The sequence below is a fragment of the Stigmatopora nigra genome, chromosome 2 (assembly GCF_051989575.1).
Source record: "Stigmatopora nigra isolate UIUO_SnigA chromosome 2, RoL_Snig_1.1, whole genome shotgun sequence".
In the NCBI taxonomy this organism is placed as follows: Eukaryota; Metazoa; Chordata; class Actinopteri; order Syngnathiformes; family Syngnathidae; genus Stigmatopora; species Stigmatopora nigra.
The window spans coordinates 5,484,651-5,502,500 of record NC_135509.1 but is presented as its reverse complement, the minus strand read 5'-3'; the positions used below and the strand labels follow the sequence as shown (position 1 = coordinate 5,502,500).

At 40.0% G+C, this 17,850-nt stretch overlaps 3 protein-coding genes across 5 annotated transcripts in view; 2 read left to right on the top strand and 1 right to left on the bottom strand.

Moving 5' to 3' along the window:
- The window catches only part of gareml (GRB2 associated, regulator of MAPK1-like), an 11,985-nt gene extending 5,973 nt beyond the window's left edge, over positions 1 to 6,012 (top strand). Inside the window, exons 3-7 of one of the 3 annotated variants that reach the window (XM_077745172.1) lie at positions 932 to 1,062; positions 1,580 to 1,691; positions 1,865 to 2,715; positions 3,970 to 4,139; positions 4,324 to 6,012. In XM_077745172.1, the coding sequence (XP_077601298.1) occupies positions 932 to 1,062; positions 1,580 to 1,691; positions 1,865 to 2,715; positions 3,970 to 4,139; positions 4,324 to 4,894 (1,835 nt within the window). In that variant the 3' untranslated portion in view covers positions 4,895 to 6,012. Of the gene's footprint in view, positions 1 to 931; positions 1,063 to 1,525; positions 1,692 to 1,864; positions 2,716 to 3,969; positions 4,140 to 4,323 lie in introns of all 3 variants that reach the window. The other 2 variants (XM_077745178.1, XM_077745164.1) reach the window with 2 other exon arrangements.
- Positions 1 to 12,908, bottom strand: part of hadhaa (hydroxyacyl-CoA dehydrogenase trifunctional multienzyme complex subunit alpha a) — a 17,627-nt gene extending 4,719 nt beyond the window's left edge. The window contains exons 1-21 of the mRNA XM_077745200.1: positions 12,802 to 12,908; positions 11,981 to 12,022; positions 11,740 to 11,810; positions 11,534 to 11,667; positions 11,191 to 11,329; positions 10,968 to 11,087; positions 10,523 to 10,625; positions 10,195 to 10,317; positions 9,972 to 10,090; positions 9,812 to 9,868; positions 9,253 to 9,362; positions 9,039 to 9,173; positions 8,762 to 8,933; positions 8,595 to 8,681; positions 8,056 to 8,196; positions 7,863 to 7,931; positions 7,668 to 7,781; positions 7,476 to 7,557; positions 6,965 to 7,079; positions 6,734 to 6,879; positions 6,412 to 6,584 (exon numbers count right to left, since the gene is read on the bottom strand). Of these exons, the coding sequence (XP_077601326.1) occupies positions 6,439 to 6,584; positions 6,734 to 6,879; positions 6,965 to 7,079; positions 7,476 to 7,557; positions 7,668 to 7,781; positions 7,863 to 7,931; positions 8,056 to 8,196; positions 8,595 to 8,681; positions 8,762 to 8,933; positions 9,039 to 9,173; positions 9,253 to 9,362; positions 9,812 to 9,868; positions 9,972 to 10,090; positions 10,195 to 10,317; positions 10,523 to 10,625; positions 10,968 to 11,087; positions 11,191 to 11,329; positions 11,534 to 11,667; positions 11,740 to 11,810; positions 11,981 to 12,022; positions 12,802 to 12,856 (2,280 nt within the window). The 5' untranslated portion in view covers positions 12,857 to 12,908 and the 3' untranslated portion in view covers positions 6,412 to 6,438. The remainder of the gene's footprint in view (positions 1 to 6,411; positions 6,585 to 6,733; positions 6,880 to 6,964; positions 7,080 to 7,475; positions 7,558 to 7,667; positions 7,782 to 7,862; positions 7,932 to 8,055; positions 8,197 to 8,594; positions 8,682 to 8,761; positions 8,934 to 9,038; positions 9,174 to 9,252; positions 9,363 to 9,811; positions 9,869 to 9,971; positions 10,091 to 10,194; positions 10,318 to 10,522; positions 10,626 to 10,967; positions 11,088 to 11,190; positions 11,330 to 11,533; positions 11,668 to 11,739; positions 11,811 to 11,980; positions 12,023 to 12,801) is intronic.
- Positions 12,909 to 13,022: 114 nt separating this feature from the next.
- hadhb (hydroxyacyl-CoA dehydrogenase trifunctional multienzyme complex subunit beta) lies at positions 13,023 to 17,283 on the top strand. Its single transcript, XM_077745190.1, has 16 exons — positions 13,023 to 13,237; positions 14,018 to 14,090; positions 14,167 to 14,208; positions 14,288 to 14,384; positions 14,544 to 14,588; positions 14,704 to 14,803; positions 14,906 to 14,993; positions 15,118 to 15,305; positions 15,423 to 15,603; positions 15,790 to 15,911; positions 16,011 to 16,090; positions 16,164 to 16,211; positions 16,332 to 16,419; positions 16,513 to 16,587; positions 16,655 to 16,819; positions 16,892 to 17,283. Exons 2-16 carry the CDS (start codon positions 14,024 to 14,026, stop codon positions 16,925 to 16,927), a joined length of 1,422 nt encoding a protein of 473 aa, XP_077601316.1. The 5' UTR covers positions 13,023 to 13,237; positions 14,018 to 14,023; the 3' UTR covers positions 16,928 to 17,283.
- The last annotated feature ends 567 nt before the right edge of the window (positions 17,284 to 17,850 follow it).

Here is a 17,850-nt window from a genome sequence, read left to right as displayed (position 1 = left end):
GCTCCCCAAAAACATGGACATTGTTCATCTTCAGTATATCCCCGCCTAGTGCATATAATTTGCTGGGATAGGCGCCAGCACCCCCGATGAGGATAAGCTGTTCGTAAAATGAATGAATACATTTCGAATCCAGGAGCAATCCTTCATTTTCCACCCAGGAAATAGTTGTTTGGAAGTATTACTTGGTGATATTTTTCTGTCTTGTCTCAGCCTGGGAGCTGTTTGGCTTAAATGTTGGTTGGGAATTGTGGGGGTGAATGCAGGGGAAAAAAATAAGAAAAAAAACTTCTAGGCAAGATGTTGAAATTTAGTATTCTGCTATTATGCCTCTGACACAAAAAAAAAGATCTAATCTTTCACACATGCCTTTTGGAGGGTGATTATGATTAAGTACAATGTCTAAGAAGCATTAAAATTAATCTGTAGTGAGAATGCATTTTAAAATGTTACAGGTACCTTAAAGGCACATAAACAAAATTAGTTTTACTAGTCTGCAATGCTCCTCGCTCGCCATCACTGATTGGGGCAGATTTACAGATAAAGTAGGGGACGAAGAAGTGAAAGAAAGGCAGAGGGTTGTGTGTGAGAGTGTGTAAGTGTCTCCATGGTGATGTGTCTCTGCTCTGCGTGAGAATGGAGGTCCCTCACCGGTTTCCATGACGACCCCTGTCGACTGTTGATTGGTTCGAGAGCTGGTGCCAGGTCAAAGGTCACTGAGGTGTCTTTATACTCCCGTCATCCAAAACTGTGTGTGCTGCAGATGTGTTGTTGTAAGAAGAATGTTGGCAGACAAAGGAGACACTCAACACCTCTTACTTTCTTTTGGAATCTACGTTTTGCATTCTGCATCTCCTCCATTTTATAGGTCAATAATAGCTACTGGGAAATGGCCTTAACCGACCTTTGACCCTTGTTCTTGTTGCCTCCACAGGGAAATTCAAATTGTTGGATGAAGACAGAGACATCAGGGATCCCATCCAGTATTTTTCAAGTGTGGAGGAGGTTGCTGGAGTGTTCCCCGACCGAGTATTTGTCATGGAAACAATCACTTTCAGTGTTAAGGTTCGTGGCCCGTTGCTTCTCCCTAGAAATGTGCAGATTTTTAACTGGATTGTCGACATTATGTTGGCTCAGACTGGCCAACATTTGGTACGCATGCACAGTCACAAAGCTGTAGAAGGTTAGGCTTAGCTAGAAGGTCATTCAGGAGAGTGCAGAACCCTGCCAAGGTGATAATTGCTAAACTGGATCAGCAAAAAAAAAAAATCTAACTAACCACAGTGTGTGCCTGAAACTTTGTTATAGAGTAACTTTCATGCATTAGTTTGATGGGCATTTGACAACATTGTCGATTCTAAATTGCTGAATAGTGTCCATCTGAAAGTTGTGAGAATAAAGTCTGCGAGTGTGTTGCACATACATATGTTGTGCATGCAATGTTTATCTAGGTCTACAATGTCTTCTGTGTCTGTATTGTAAGGAAATTTACCAAATACGGGATGAAGTAACTAATCTACTTGTGCAGGTGGTCTCAGGAGAGTTCAGTGAGGACAGTGAGCCATACAGTTTCACTCTGCAGGCTGGAGATGAGCTTTCACTCATGGGGAAGGCTGAGATTCTATGTGCTACGCCTACAAAGGAAAAAACAGGACTGAGTGCGCTCTTAAAACGCCTGGGAAAGACTCCCCGAAGTAGGTTTGTTTTGTCAATCATGGTGTGTGTGTTGCTAATAAATTGTATAAACTAAATTAAGAACAGGTGACTGTCTAAATGTTTACAAATTATTCAATCTGTATCCATGTATCTGTTCTTTTAAGCATAATCAAATTGAAATTGATTTAAACTGTCTTTTTATTGTGTCCAGGTAAAACTCCATGCCTAGTATGTATGAACCATCGCACCAATCAAAGCGTCAGCTTGCCTTTTGCCTGCCGTGGACGCTTTTGCACACGCTCGCCACTGGAGCAAGGTATGCTGGGTGGGGAGCATACGGTACGCAGCATCATCGAGAGGGTCCGCCTCCCAGTCAACGTATCGGTACCATCCCGCCCGCCAAGAAATCCTTATGACCGCCACGCGGTACGAGAAGGCCACCGCTTCAAGCTGCTCAACATTGTCAGCAAGACAGTGGTACTCTGCATGGTACTTCGCAGACAAGAAGTGTCACCCTCACACTTTCTCCTACTACGTTGCATGCCCCGGTTCAATGTGGCCGAGGCCTCTCTGCATACGGCAGCTCTGGAAAGCCTGCTTTTGCGATACTCCTTTGACCCGGACGCCTACTCTCGAGCTGTGAGGGAAACTCGCCCAGAGTTGGAGTGTATGACAGAGGAGTGTGTGAGCCCACGACACTCGCGTACGTATAAGACAACGCAGGACTCCTTGGCGCCGGCCCTGCAGCAGCTGTCCGTGTGCAGTTATGGGGGCGGGGTCTCAGAAAGCATATCGCAGCACTGCAGGGATTCTCTTGGGGTTCAGTTAGGGGAGGGACCAGATGAGGAGAGGGAGTATGTCACTCCTGAATGGACAGAGGATGAAATGAGGACCACTGAGGAGATACCTTATGAGGAACTTTGGACCAATCAAAATACAGATGGCCTAGGGAAGGAGCCAAACCTCATTTCCTTCCATTCATCTTCCTCAATGGATGGTTCCCTGGGTACCATGGTGACAACTTTGGCTGGTCCACCGCCTGTGCCACCAAAATCTGATGCTGTGAGTCTTCCCCCACAAATCCTGTTTAAGGCAACATCGGCTTCCAAAGAGTGAGGATGGCACTCATCAATTATGCGTTTATCACTGGGGATGCTCCAGACATTCCATCAGCAGTGATATGTTTTCAAAATATTTCTACCCCACTACAAATTTAAAATATATAAATAAGCACATGCGGCCCGGTGCAGCGAGTTGTTAGTGCATCGGCCTCACAGCTCTGGGGTCCTGGATTCAAATCCAGGTCAAGTCTATCTGCGTGTAGTTTGCATGTAATCCCTGGGCCTGCGTGGGTTTTCTCCGGGTACTCCGGTTTCCTCCCACATTCCAAAGACATACATGGTAGGCTGATTGGACACTCTAAATTGTCCCTAGGCATGGGTGTGAGTGTGGGTGTCCCCCGCCTCTGGTCCGGAGACAGCTGGGATTGGCTCCAGCACCACCCGCGACCCTAATCAGAATAAAGTGGTTCTACTGGTAGATCGCCAAGGTACTATTTGTAGCTCGCACGACAATAACATTTTGATCCCTCCCCTTTGTCCATTTCCTTAGTTAGGCTCTTATGACTTTGGCATGTCCGCAGTAAGCTTTAGTGTCAATTGAGAGTGGATTTTCAACCAAGTTACCTGTTGCTTCCATAAACCCCTGCAGCAAGTCATGTGTGATACCTTTCCACAAATATATGGTATGTTAGAAGTGTAATATAAGTGGGTTGCAGTCAGGTGCTTCTGGTTTCAGCACAATCCCCGTTGGTTTAAGTGTCTGTGGAACAAAAAGCTGAACCCACCCGCAGCAACAAAGTAGCTCGGGGAGGTTGTCCCATTGAAAAGTAGAAAAAAAAAGAAAAAAAAAAGCGTGAGCACCACTGCTCTAAATTGTCCCTAGGTATGAGTGTGACCCCTGCGACCCTTGTGGGGATAAGCAGCTCAGAAAATGAATGTGCTGTTACAAGGCTTGTTTTTGGCTACATTTGAATTGTATTTTTCTCTGTCTACTGAATGGTGAAGCATCTTAAAACCTTTGTGTCTGAATGAACCTGTGTGTCTTCAAGCATGTGTGGAAATAGCATTGTTAGGGAGTTTTTCTGGAGTCTAAAGGTCACCCATGTTTGACATTAAGCAACCAGGAGAGAGAGTTATAGTTACCAAAACCTGCCCACGTGTACACTCGTACAAACACACACACACACATACACATTCTCAGCTGCTGCTATTGTGCTTCACAATATTTGTATGCATATGCTTCTTGACTCTACAGGTCAGAGAAGAATGTCGCTACTTGATTGCCCCTCCAGTACCTCCTCGTGGCTCTAAATTGGGTTCCATCTCAAGTCCAGCCCACAGCCCTCCTGTGCCCCCTCGCTTTGCCAAGGCTGCCATCTGCCCGAGACCCAATCTTTCTTTCTACTCCTCAGGACTGCAGGACAGGTTGTTATTTCTTCTTGTAATTACTGAAAATCTTTAGCCTTCTATATCAGTAGTATCATACAACAGATCCAGGTTCCCTTCTGGATGCAATGTACACAGTAAGCAATAATGTAGAGTTTAAGGTTCATGTTAAATTAAAATGCAATTTAATTAATTCTAACAAGTGGCATTTTGTGTGTCATAGCTGCTCGCTCTCTCCAGACGCTTCCCTCTACTGTTACCCATGCTCCTGGGGTGACTGTCCCGGCCCCAATCCCGAGCCTGTCTCAAGTATCCCCGTGGAAACCACAGCCAATCCCCAGACAGCACAAGCCACCTGGGTCGAGCCATGGGTGGACTCCTTCACCACGGGCCCACGGCTGAGACCGCCACCTCCACAAAGTCGCTTTGCACCCTTTGGTGCTTTGAACCCTTTCAACCGTCAGTCCCCTTGCCCATCACCTGAGCTCGGGGACGATTCGGAATCCTCTAGAGGGGCAGAGGGAGGAGGGATAACTGAAGGCTCGGCCTCACCAACCGACCCAACATGGCGTCCCCCCTCTGACTTATCTGCACTGTCATTGGAGGAGGTGTCTGCCTGCCTGCGTTTCATTGGCCTGTCAGAGGCCGCTGTGTCCATATTCCAGAGGGAACGCATTGATGGTAGCCTTTTGGTTCAGTTGACAGAGGACATCCTGTCACATGACTTTCACCTGAGCCGACTCCACGTCACCAAGATCTCACAGTTTATACAAGGATGGAGGCCTAAAATCTAACACACACTATTCTCTGTCTACAGATCCTACAGAATAGAAGCTGGTATATTAGTGTCTATCATTCTGGTATTATTAACTCATTCACTGCCAATGACAAGTATTCTTAATCCTATACCTGATTCTGCTCCACTTTGAATTTCAGGCATACAAAAAAAACGTTGACACGTGACATGGTATGGCCCAAAAAAATAATGCATGAAAAAAAACCCTGATATTTTGGATGGCATACTGAGAACAACGGTTACTTGATAAGGAGCCACTAGAAAATATGACCACTTGAACAGTGTTGCCAGATTGGGCGGGAAATAGTCAACATGCTGAAAAAGTTTTTTGAAAATATTATGTTGGCTGCTTTCATAATGGCTGGCAGTGAATGAGTTGATACTGTTTTGCATTACCAGTGTATACACAATGTACACTACATAACAACCTGAGCCAAATTGGACTACTTGGTAAAAGCTGCACAAGAATGTGCCTTCTTAGCCATCCTAAATGTGCCTTCCACTGTGACCAAGTTGAATGAAACCGCTCTCCACAACTGACATTGCCTGTCACATCTAGACTTGCTTTCTGTCTGAATCCTTAGCTGGAAGTGGTCTACTAACAAATGTAATGACATTGTATAAATATTATCTTGTGTCTTTTACACGACTTCAGTCAAATATGTTCAACGATGATGTCCAAAATACAAAACCGGTATAGACCACAGGTTGAAATACTTTAAGCATAAAAATACGGCTATTCAAAAATGTACATCATATAATGAATGAATTATATTGATCATAGAGGAGGATTATGATGCTCTTTAAGTGGCCAGAAGTAATTTTCAGGATTTTTCAGAAAAACTGAAGCTTCAAAAGTAACTTTTTTGTGGCTAATAACTGTCTGCTGAAAGCTAATTTGAAGCCATCTGAAATAAATAGATAAATTACATTTGCAATGTTCTGTCATGGGTGACATTTTCTTTTAACGTTCCCTTTTGTATAACAAATGCCGTTCTGTTTATAGTCATGTAAAACTTGACTGCCTCAATATAGTTTCTAAAATGTACCTCAGATCACATTGAAATGCTTGATTTAGCCATGCATAAATAATAAATTAAATCATGCTTCATTTTACTATGTGGCTACATTTGAATTTCATCTTATCAGCAAACAATGTTATGAAGTATTGAACCATTTTTTTAATATAAATATTTGCCCCAGTTTTAAGCTAAGTTTCCCCTTTTATTTCCTAAAGTTTAATTAAATCCCAGTTCAGTTAAATTGGGAATAGATAGAGTACTGTACATCCAAGTGTCTTTTGAGTTAACAATGACACATAAATTGCAAAGTATGAAGTCATTAGATTTTGACCAAAAGATATGAACACATGATAGAGCACCACCCCAAAATACGTTAAAGGCAGAATTTTTCCAAAAAGTGGTCTTTTTTTGTGTATTTAAAAAGGGGGGGGGGCATTGATGAATGCCATTCTCTTGTATTTTATTCATATTTAATTAAATGATTGACTCTCACCAACAAATCTGAAGATGGATTGCTGGCTCAATTGTGAAACTTCTTGCTGGAGTCTCCAACATGGTCCAGTAAGAGCTGGCATGGTGTAAACTGGTTTCCATACTGTTCCTCAAAACGCCTCATATAGGTGACTAGACGTTCAGCACCGAACGAATCCACAAACCTGAATGGACCTGCATGAGGCCGAAGAAAAAAACAGTCCATTAAGTCATTGAATTAAATAGTGCAAAGGCACTGCTCACTTGAAGACAGTTATCATCATTCAGGTTTTTTTTTTAAATTGTGAGATAATCCTGTGAATGTATACATTCATGTGACATACCACCCAGGCAGGGAGGAAAGCCAAGTCCAAACACGGCTCCAATGTCTCCCTCTACTGGATTTGTCAGTACCCCCTCCTGGAGACACAATAGGGCCTCGTTCACAAAACGAGACACAAGCCGGTACTGAATGTCAGTGTCTGATGATCTGCAACAAATGAAAAAAGGAGACCTTTAAAAAGAGCTAAGAGAATAACTTACGAGCAAATACAAATCACAGGATGTTCTCTTACACTGTGGGAGAAGCAGAGAGCTTGTATTTCTTAAGAATTGCTTCAGCTTCAGGATTCACACTCTTCGCTTTCTTCCCTTTGCCGTAGATGAAACAGCCTTTTCCTGATTTACGACCTATGCAAAACAATAAATACATTGTAAGCACTTTCACACATAGCAGTATTGCATCACATTATCAGAGTGATGTTAAAACACACTTTCTAAATGGTACCACATTAGTAACTAGGACAGAGAAGGAGAACATTTCTGAAATATTGACTGGATGGTCATTCATTGTAAGGACTCAATTTAAAAATACTGTGGACACATGCGCGACTCGCCCTAAAAATGGAAGGTAGGTTAAAACAACAGACAACATTGCCCTTGATTGTGTATTAGAATAGCTATGTGTGCTTGCTCGAAGACCAGTTAAAGGCAAAGCAAACCTATTTCACCCACAAGCAGTTTTGATCAACTTCCTCATATGTGACAAAAAAAACTTGCATTAAAGAAACGTTTTTAAAATGTTACCTTTGAAGCCTTTTTCCACCATGGTCTTGAGAACCTCCACGTTTCCACCTCCAAACCGTGAACCAAAAGCTTTTCCAAGATCCTAAACAATAATGCACTGTAAATGTTCTCATTCATGTTTCAGCAAGTCTGGACACTACTGAGAGCAGTGTTTAATACTTGCATGAAATCCCACCACTTGCACAATATTACCTCGGCCACATGAGCTGCCACATCAATACCAACTTCATCTGCCAGCGTTGCCGCGCCGACGGGAAAGCCAAAGCTTGTAGTCAAGTTGTCAAGCCTTTTTGGACTAACACCCTCCTGTATTGGATACGCAAAGGTAACACTAGAGAATGTGAATGTATATTTTGCTTGCCAAAACTGTAAAATATTTTTATTTACCTGAAGCACCCTGACAGCTTCTGCCAACATGGGAGCCAAGCAGCGAGTGGTGTAAAAACCAGGGCCATCCTATATTTGAAGTGTGCAGTAGTAAAAAAAATGTATTGATGTTATATGTATACACCTATGGCCTTCTCACCCACACAATGGAAACACAAGTATTATACTGAACAGTTTAGAAAGATGTTCTTACTCCGACAACAATGACGATCTTTCCTTGTTTGAGCCCCACACTCACAGCTGAAGCCAGAGTGTCCTTGGAAGTCTTAGCAGTGGTGATGATCTCCAGCAGCTGCATCTTGTCTACTGGTGAGAAGTAGTGCATACCAATCACCTGTGAATCACATTATCACCTTCATTTTTGGCAGGAAAAAATGGGTATGCTTATACTTGTAAGTACATTTGGAGCCCACATTCAGGACACCCTGTTCTGCATGAGTTAATGACTTTGTTAAGTTTCTTAAGAACTAAAAAATAAATAATCATACACACATTTTTTAAGTAATGTTTTCAACCTGCTTTGCTTTATATGTTGTACGAGTCGTCTTGTAGCCATGATTTGCACAAAAGAGGCTTAAAACTAAAAAGGCAGTTTGGAGCAAAATGTGCAAATCAGAACATCCAACACAAATGAACAAGAACGAAAATGTAGTAAACCTTGTTATACCATTAACAAGTTCTATTGCTACTTATGGAAAATATTTGATTGTATACATTCCCTAGTATTCTTACCTTTTCAGGTCGTTTGCTTGCAGCAGCAATATCCTTTATAGGCAGTGCTGAAGTATTGGATGCAAACACGCAGTTAGGAGGAATAACCTAAACAGACAAAAATAAAACAACATCAAAAATCTAGAGAGTAGAAATGCAATACATTCAAGTGATCATTAGTTACTTACTGCTTCCATTTCCTTGAGGACTTTATGTTTAAGAGTGATATCCTCAAACACGGCCTCGATCACCATGTCGGCAGATGAGAAGCCTGTTAAGTCGAGCTGGGTTGAGAGGTTGGAGAGCGTAGCATCACGCTCAAAGGAGGACAGTGCTTTCTTCTTCACCTTTGTGTTCAGACTATCGATAAAATAATAATAGGATAAATTAAATTTAATCTACCACCTTTGTGTCCTTTTTTACATAGAGATTAGATGGAAATTGTCAAATGAATGAAAATATTACCCATTGTAGACCTGTTCTCCTCCTCTGCTGATGCCTTCAACAGTAGTATCCTTCAGTATTGTTCTAATTCCTTTGTCTATTGATACTTGAGCAATACCTGCCCCCATTAGTCCGGCACCCAGGATTACCAGATTCCTTGGGAAAATATCAGATGGACTTTGCATTAAAAGGACACTCTATTTAATACAAAAATGAAGGGATGCAAGGCTCTTACTTGACTTCTTTTTTAGGGGTGCCAACTCGGTTTTTCTTACATGTCACTTGACCATGATAAAGCCCAATCAAGGCTTTGGATTCTGGCGTCAAAGCAAGTTTACCAAAATTCTGTGTAAGAGACAAAAGTAAACAATAGTAGTTTATATTAGTTTTTAAAGAGCTTTTTGAATTCTTTATGGTCACACTTTTAAAAACTAGACTCCTCTCCAGTTGAAATATTTTGATTCGCTACCCCCAGGTAGGCAGACATTGCTTTTATATTTCAGAGGACTTTCCTATTTGATACATTTATATTTATGACTGACTGTTATAGGCCTAGACTACTAAGGGATGTCCCATGGCACAATAAACTCCTCTCCTACAATTCATCCCTTTGGATTTGTTTCAACAATATCTTTACCTTCTCCCTACTGTAGCGTATTACTTTTTCATTCATTCTTATTATATCTTATTATATCCTGTCATATTAATATTCTTATCATGCAAACTGCATTGTACACTATAGCTTTTTACACACGCTAATCTCATGTGTACATCAATAAAAACGACAAAAATACCTCAGCCTCAGTCAGATAACCTGCTTCTCTTCCCAGTTCCACTCCGGTCTTGACCGTCTGATCGTTTGTAGACGCATATGCACACAATTGAGCATGTACACAGTCAATAAATCCTCGTTGCTTAAATGTATTAATGATTGCCACAATCCAAATTGACTACCTCAATGATTTTGACAGGAGCGGGGTAGAGTCCTTTAGTTTGATTGTGAACTTTCTCACTGACAGTCTTGTAGATCTTATTCTTCACTGGGCCAAAACCCATCAGTCTTTCCTGTAACTCTACACATGTGCAAAGTTAATCTTACTTCTTTATTAAAAGTGCCTAAGTTTCTTTTCATTCATTTTCGCACAACCTACTTTCACTCAAGCAGGACTTTGCTTACTTTGCATGAAACTTTTCTCCTTTGAGAGGGATACTGTTTTATTAGCAATGCCTTTAGCAATGTTTACTGCCACTTCTTCCAAGTAGTCAATTGTTCTCTCCTCTGCTGGCTTCAAACCAGGACCTGAATGGATTGAGTACACTAAAAATTGGAGTTTCTACCCCAACCCCCCACCCCCTCCCACATCCCCAAAACATCCTTGATAGGCTGGTTGAGCCCTCTTAATTGTCCCTAGGTGTAAGGAATATGCATGAATAAAAGCTGTAAAGGATGATGTAGGGTCTAATAATATATAAAGCTGATAAACATTATCATGTAGATCACATACCCAGAGGGTCCACAAGCTCATGAACTAGGCCCATTTTCTTAGCTTTATCAGCACGGATGTTTCTGCCTGTCAGCATCATGTCAAACGCTCCAGGAAGACCAACCTACATGAACACACAGACATAAATGTTCTTGTTTATTATCAACTAATTAAACTATGCAGCTTAGTGGCAGGGATGACTGTAAAATATACCCTTTGGTAATACAGCAGCCACTATTGGAATGAGCCTAAAGTAACGGTTTTACTCCAAAGAGCCAAATTTGGAAGACCTAGCTATATAAATGACTTGTAAATGCCAATAGTATTTACATCCACCAAACTCTTAAAAGTGTACAATAGCCCTGAAGCCTATAAGTGTTTAATGGAGTCGTAAGAATGAGTCTTATTGCCAGATGCATCAAATGAAAGACATAGGAAGATGAGCAGGAGTGTGTAAATTAGTTACCATTTGGGGCAATCTTTGGGTACCACCTGCTCCAGGAAGAAGTCCAAGCATGACTTCTGGTGTGCCCAATATTGTCTTCTTACTTTTAGTGGCAATTCGATACTGGCAAGATATGGCAAACTACAGGAAAACATTGAACAGGTTCATCTCAATCAGATATTTCCAATTCAACATTTCTTGTTTTGGGACAAACACACAAGGAGGCAACCACACTCTTACATACCTCAAGGCCTCCTCCCAAACATGAACCATTGATGGCAGCAACAATAGGAATGGGAGACTTCTCAATCTTTTCAAACATCTTCTGTCCTTCCTCAGACAGACGGGTAACCTCATCGATGCTCTTACAGGCCTGGATCATACTGAGGAAACAAAAATGTATGTGGATAAGCGGTTGGGAAAATGAATGAATAGATTTCAACCCAATAGCACATTTCTATTTCCCCTATTTTCTAAAGACAATAGTTTTCGACTGCATAGAATCTACGATTGCAAAGTTAGTTTGAATCATATTAGTTAGTGAATCTATTTCTTCAAACAAGTTGAAAAACTGTCAAAATGCTTACTTAATATCTGCTCCAGCAATGAAGCAACCAGGCTTGCTGGATATAAGGACAGCACTTTTCACAGCTCCATTTGACCAGATCTCCCTCATCACTTCTTTAAGCTCAGACTGCATCTGCACAGAAAGCGTGTTTACCTGCACAAACGCACAAATAAGCATTTCAATAACAGATAGATTTTGTGGTGGCCCCCAGTCAGAAACATTCACCTTGGATGCTGGATCATTAAGTCGAATAACTGCAACATCATCCTTGAGCTCGTAGCTGACGTGTGTTCGACCTTGATTGTTAAAAAAAAATAGAAATGAGAAAGCTTAGATACATGCCAGCTGGTCTTGTATTACATGAAGATGTACTTGCACAATAACAAAGTTTTCTAAGTAGGAGTGAGCCAAGAAAAGCCATGTGTAAAAAAGCTAGTCCTTAACAGACCATCAAGCTCATAGTTACCTGCCAGCAAAGAGGACACAGAAATGCAGCGTCTTGCATAACCTATAAAAAAAGAAGGAATTTATACCCATATATCACAGCTGAAACCTTTTGTTTTTGTATCGCTAATTCATGTTCTTTTGTATCACATTATAGTCTTATAAAAGTAACTTTTGTGTGTTTATACATTCAATTTCCCCTATTGTATGTTTCTATTTCAGCCAGTTTATTTCATATTTCCCATTTTCTTTGCATTTTGAGAGGAAAATAAGAAGTAACCTAATGACACAAAAAGGTGGTTGAATAAAGTAACAGTTCATTACATTATGCATATGCAATATGTAATACTGAAAATCTTTAAGTTCAAGTAATTAGGGGTGCAATCACAGGAGATATTTTTAATGTAGACCCTAGTTGAAAATAATCCTCAAAGTTTGCTTAAGAGTCTTCCTTTCCTTGTACAATGCATAATATTGTGGCTTGTGTTATTTTTACTTCATTAACTGTTTCTATGGAATACCAATTGGATACATGGGAATGACAAATTAAAAATATAATTGTAACTGTATTGTAACAAATGTATTTGCTATTCGTATGATAAACATGTTTTGTGGGTGATAACGTCAAATCAAAGCAATTAATACTGCAGAAATATATACTATGTAAATCCATTTGGGAAAGACAGCGTTTAGCGATTATAGCACCATCTTGCGACATGTTTAGTTATTGCTGCTCTTATCTGGGTGAAAATTCACCTTCGAGGTATGAAACAGTGGGTCCAAGCACAATTGGACGAAGTGAATTTGAAGTAGAAGAATATTGTGTTTGATTGTGACACGTACCTGACACCAGGAGGTATTTTCTGATCGTAACACTAGAGAAACAACCGGCAGCCATATCTAACTGAAACTGGACAACGAGATAAATGCAAACAGTAGAGGGCGCTAGAGATTTTGGTATACGTTTAGTGAATTAAATAGTGCACAAAACAAGATATCGCCGTGACATAATAATATTTATCTTTTTGCTGAGCCGATATTTTAAATGGACAAATACATATAATTTATGTTTCGTATTAACAATCCTTTATATGAACTCCGAAACAATGCAAATATAATTTATAACATAAGTGCTAACCAGTATATGTACTGGCATATTTTTGGTCAACTAAAATAGACTGCTGGGTCCTGATATCGAGTTTGTAGTCCAGCTACACTGTGGACAGCCAAGCCTGGAAGGAAGAGCCTTTTGCTAACACCTACTAGAAGTACTGTACAGGTAAAATCGAATTATCATTTAAGTATGAGTGGCTGAATTTAGAAAGTATTCGGATCATGTTTTGATCGCCCACAAATATTAGTTTATGAATGGGTAACGTGACAATAAAATAGACAGCATTGCCTTAAAGCTAACAGTCGTGTCATCAGGATTTACAGTAATAATACAGAATGAATTGAATCAAATGTGAGTTTGGTAGTCATTACTTTGTACATAAATAGATCTACAATTGTCCTTGGAATGCCTTTCACCCTGATCGGTCTATAAATTCCCAAACTAGAAAATCTGGGTGAAGGGTCACAGTCGGGTATGTCAGGTTGGGCTAACTGGGTGACTGTCATTGAAATAAAAACTAAATTTTAAAAAAATAAGGTTGCAATTCCGCAAATGTCTGCGTTTGAATGAGTTTTTAATCGCGTCATCTGTTAGTTGCATAAGCAGCAATGTATAATGACGTGTATGATCATCACTTTTGTCTATATATAACCAAATTATCTTTTATAAATGCAAACTAAAACTGTAGTTGTGTTGTGTTTAATTGAGAGAAATATTGTCAATAAAGTCATAAAGTATTTTCTTAAGGTGTATGGTGTTTAAAAGCTGATCTAGGCAACTGCAATGCCATTCAGGATTAAAACACAGGTCAAATCTAATGATAAATACATCAAGTAGTGCTGCAACCTAAAAACTAGAGTCATGAGAGTATGACAAGAGTCCGAAAATTTTGCTAGGAAGTCTGTTGGTGTATTGAAATACTGTATTACAATGGCTTCTTTGCAGAACGCAATGGCCTCCATGCTGCTGAAGTCGATTCGTAACTCCTCTGCGAACCCTTCTTGGGCTCTGCAGTTTGGTAAGCCATGTACTATACATCCAAATGCTTGGTGCCTAAACACTTTCCAGTATCTGACCCTCACTTTGTGTTTCAGCCACACGATCCCTTAGCACGACAACTCAGCTGCAGGCTCAAGGTACTGCCCGAGACTGTTTTCATAAACCGAAGCATAAAGCTAATGACTATAACTGTGTGCTAAACCTTTTGTTTTCCAGCCCAGACAAAAAGCAAAAAGACACTGGCTCGTCCTGGCGTAAAGAACATAGTATTGGTCGAAGGAGTGCGAACCCCCTTCTTATTGTCTGGGACTACGTAGGTCTACTCCTATTTGTTTAGATTCTCTTTATTTGTACAGTATTCTTTTTTTTCTACAGAAGCTTATCAATTTTTAAAAATTACAAATCATATGTTGCAGATATACAATTTCAGTCAGGAAAATGATCTCATTATAATTATTTTTTTTAACTTTAGCTATGCTGACCTGATGCCTCACGATTTAGCCAGAGCAGCTCTTCAGTAAGTGTTTCTTATAGAAGCTACCATTTCTGTAATACAAAAAAAATATTTTCATTAAGTAAATCTTATGAAGCTGTTTGTTTAAACAAGTTACTTAATTTTTTTTTTTTTGTAGGGGTCTTCTCCATAAAACAGGTCTACCCAAAGATGCTGTGGACTACATCATCTATGGAACAGTCATTCAGGAAGTGAAGACAAGCAATGTAGCAAGAGAGGTATTAAAAATTAAATTTAAGCCTTGATATACCTGTCATTTGGTGTGAATCTACAAAATAAGCAACCATTCATCCCATGTTAATGCTCTACTGTTTTCTTAGGCGGCGCTGGGTGCAGGCTTCTCTGATAAGATTCCTGCTCACACAGTTACTATGGCATGCATCTCCTCCAACCAGGCCATGACTTCAGGTATGCCAGTGTCTCATTGACCACTCATTACCTTGTGGCTATCTTTAATTGTCATTGTCAGCATGCTTAAAATATTGTAAAATGCATACTTTAATTTTAATTTTTCTCTTTTCACTCTTTATAGCTGTTGGCTTAATTGCTGCGGGCCAATGTGATGCCGTGGTGGCTGGCGGGGTCGAGTTCATGTCTGACGTTCCTATTCGTCACAGCCGCAAGATGAGGAAGACCATGCTGTCGCTCAACAAGGCAAAGACCCTAGGCCAGAGGCTAAGTTTGATTGGCAGCATCCGGTTGGCACACCTCTCACCAGAAGTACGTATCCAGTGTGTTACTTGTAAATACAGTAGAGGTGGCCAATATATCGATTGAAATCAAATGGTATAGAAATCACATCAATTATAATGATGCAATTTTACTTTGTGTTTGAAGCTTCCGGCTGTAGCTGAGTTTTCAACAGCTGAAACAATGGGCCACAGTGCTGACCGCCTTGCTGCTGCATTTGGAGTTTCCAGAATAGAGCAGGATGACTTTGCACTAAGATCGCACAGTTTAGCCAAAAAGGCTCAGGAAGCTGGATTGCTCGAGGATGTCATCTCCTTTAAAGTGCCAGGTGAATATTTCATCCCACCTGTGTTGTACTACAAAAATGTCACTACTTCAGAAAAACTAAATAACTAAAAAGGTCACATATTTATGAATTGTGTTTGCTCTCTGAGGTAATTGTGGTTAAAAATAAAACTATTGTTTAAGTAACGAATCTATTTTTATTACTTTATCCCCACTTCCATGTATTTAGGTCGCGATATTGTTTCCCAGGACAACGGCATCCGTCCATCTTCCAAGGAACAGATGGCCAAACTGAAGCCAGCCTTTGTGAAACCTCACGGCACTGTCACTGCCGCTAATTCTTCCTTTTTGGTAGGCCAGATATATAGCAAGAGCTGTTAACCTTTGCAGTTGTCTCTGTTTAAGTGACATTTTCTTACCAACGTTTATCCTATTTGTTCATGCTCTCAGACCGATGGTGCATCTGCTGTGCTGATCATGTCTGAAGAGAAAGCTCTGGCAATGGGCTACAAACCAAAAGCATATTTGAGGTAAGTGCCTCTTATGGGCTTAGTGCCTCCATTTATGCCCTATTGTTATTTCATTTATGCTTCTTTATGGCAGGGACTTTGTCTACGTGTCTCAGGACCCCAAAGATCAGTTGCTTCTGGGGTGAGCCTTTCTTTTTTACATCTCTGTAATTTCTGATCCTTAAAATTTTGTTTTTGTTTTACCATAAGCTAATTCGCTTGATGTTAGAGTAACAATTATTCTGATATCTGATGCTTTTAGGCCAACATATGCTACTCCAAAAGCCTTAGAACGTGCTGGTTTGGCCATGAGTGACATTGATGTGTTTGAGTTCCATGAGGCATTCGCAGTAAGTGATCACGAAAAATTTGGGAAATATTTAAAAAAAAAAAAATTGTGATTTTGTATTTTTATGATATGCTAACACTCCTGTGTTTTTCAGGGTCAGATCATGGCAAATCTTAAGGCTATGGATTCTGATTGGTTTGCTCAGACTTATATGAACAGGAAATCAAAGGTACACTTACTGTTATTTTGGTACTCCTCACCTGTTCATATTGATGAAACAATTGCAATCCATATAGGTGGGTACCCCTCCCATGGACAAGTTCAATATCTGGGGAGGCTCTCTATCTCTGGGTCATCCATTCGGTGCCACTGGTTGCAGACTTGTCACCACAGTTGCACACAGACTGCAGAAAGAAGGAGGACAGTATGGACTTGTGGCCGCATGTGCTGCTGGAGGACAGGTAAGATATAACTATATTGTGTTTATAGTCTTCACATTTGTATTGTATCAATATTTCACACTTGTTTTACAGGGACATGCTATGGTGATTGAAGCTTACCCCCAGTAAAGCTTGTAAATTAATACAATTTACCAACATGTTTCTCTCAAAAGCATTCATTCAATCCTTAACAGCCGATTGTATAGTATTTCTGCACCATTTTGCCTTGATTAGACAAAATGAATCTAGAAGGGGGATGAGCCTAATGTTACATGTTTATCAATGATAGCAGTGAAATGTTGTGGAAAGTCATCTTTTGGTTTAGGAAGTTGCAGGAATATCATGTCAGCACTTTTTAGTTCAGTGTACTATTGCAAAGTTAAGGCCTTCTTCACATTACATAAAGATTATGCTAATGTTTATACTTTTTTGGAATGTTGTTTTTCTAACAAAACTGATGAGATTAAAGCATGTTATGATACAGAGTACCTCTCTTTTTTAATCCATCAAAACACTCATTTTACATTTGTAATGTTCATGAACTTAAATAAGACAGTAACTTTTATATGCATAAAAATATATTTTATTGTGTATATTGGTTTATGCCAACTTTAAATCAAAGCTTAGGATACTCATGCTTTAAAAAATGCTATACATTGTAATTTCAACAACAGTCATTTACATTGACATTTCTATTTGGTTATATGTGTTTATATGCTAATTTAATATAAATTTATTCCAGAAATGACAAAATCAAAATGCGGATTACTTTCTTTTTGGGGGGTATTTGCATGTGAGCCTCTGCGCCAAGATGTGCCAGCACTGACTGCAAAATTAATTGATAGAATATTGCTGTCTCTGCCTCTTTGACTACATGACTGATGGTAATGAGATGGGAAAAATGGATGCTCCTTTCTGGTGATGTTTAAACAACACAAATATGGAAACCCCTAGGCGTGAGTGGCAGGTGACTTAAAAAGTTGACTTCACAGAAAAGATATTTAGGGGGTTGCTGAGCTGATGTGTTTGTCTAATTCACCTCGGATAGCTAG

Bases quoted from the DNA above. Each gene is read 5' to 3' on its own strand.
- hadhb (XM_077745190.1), top strand. From the start codon at position 14,024: ATGGCCTCCATGCTGCTGAAGTCGATTCGTAACTCCTCTGCGAACCCT. The intron at 15,604-15,789 runs GTGAATATTTCA...CCATGTATTTAG, and splicing joins CATCTCCTTTAAAGTGCCAG to GTCGCGATATTGTTTCCCAG. The intron at 16,588-16,654 runs GTACACTTACTG...CAATCCATATAG, and splicing joins ATATGAACAGGAAATCAAAG to GTGGGTACCCCTCCCATGGA.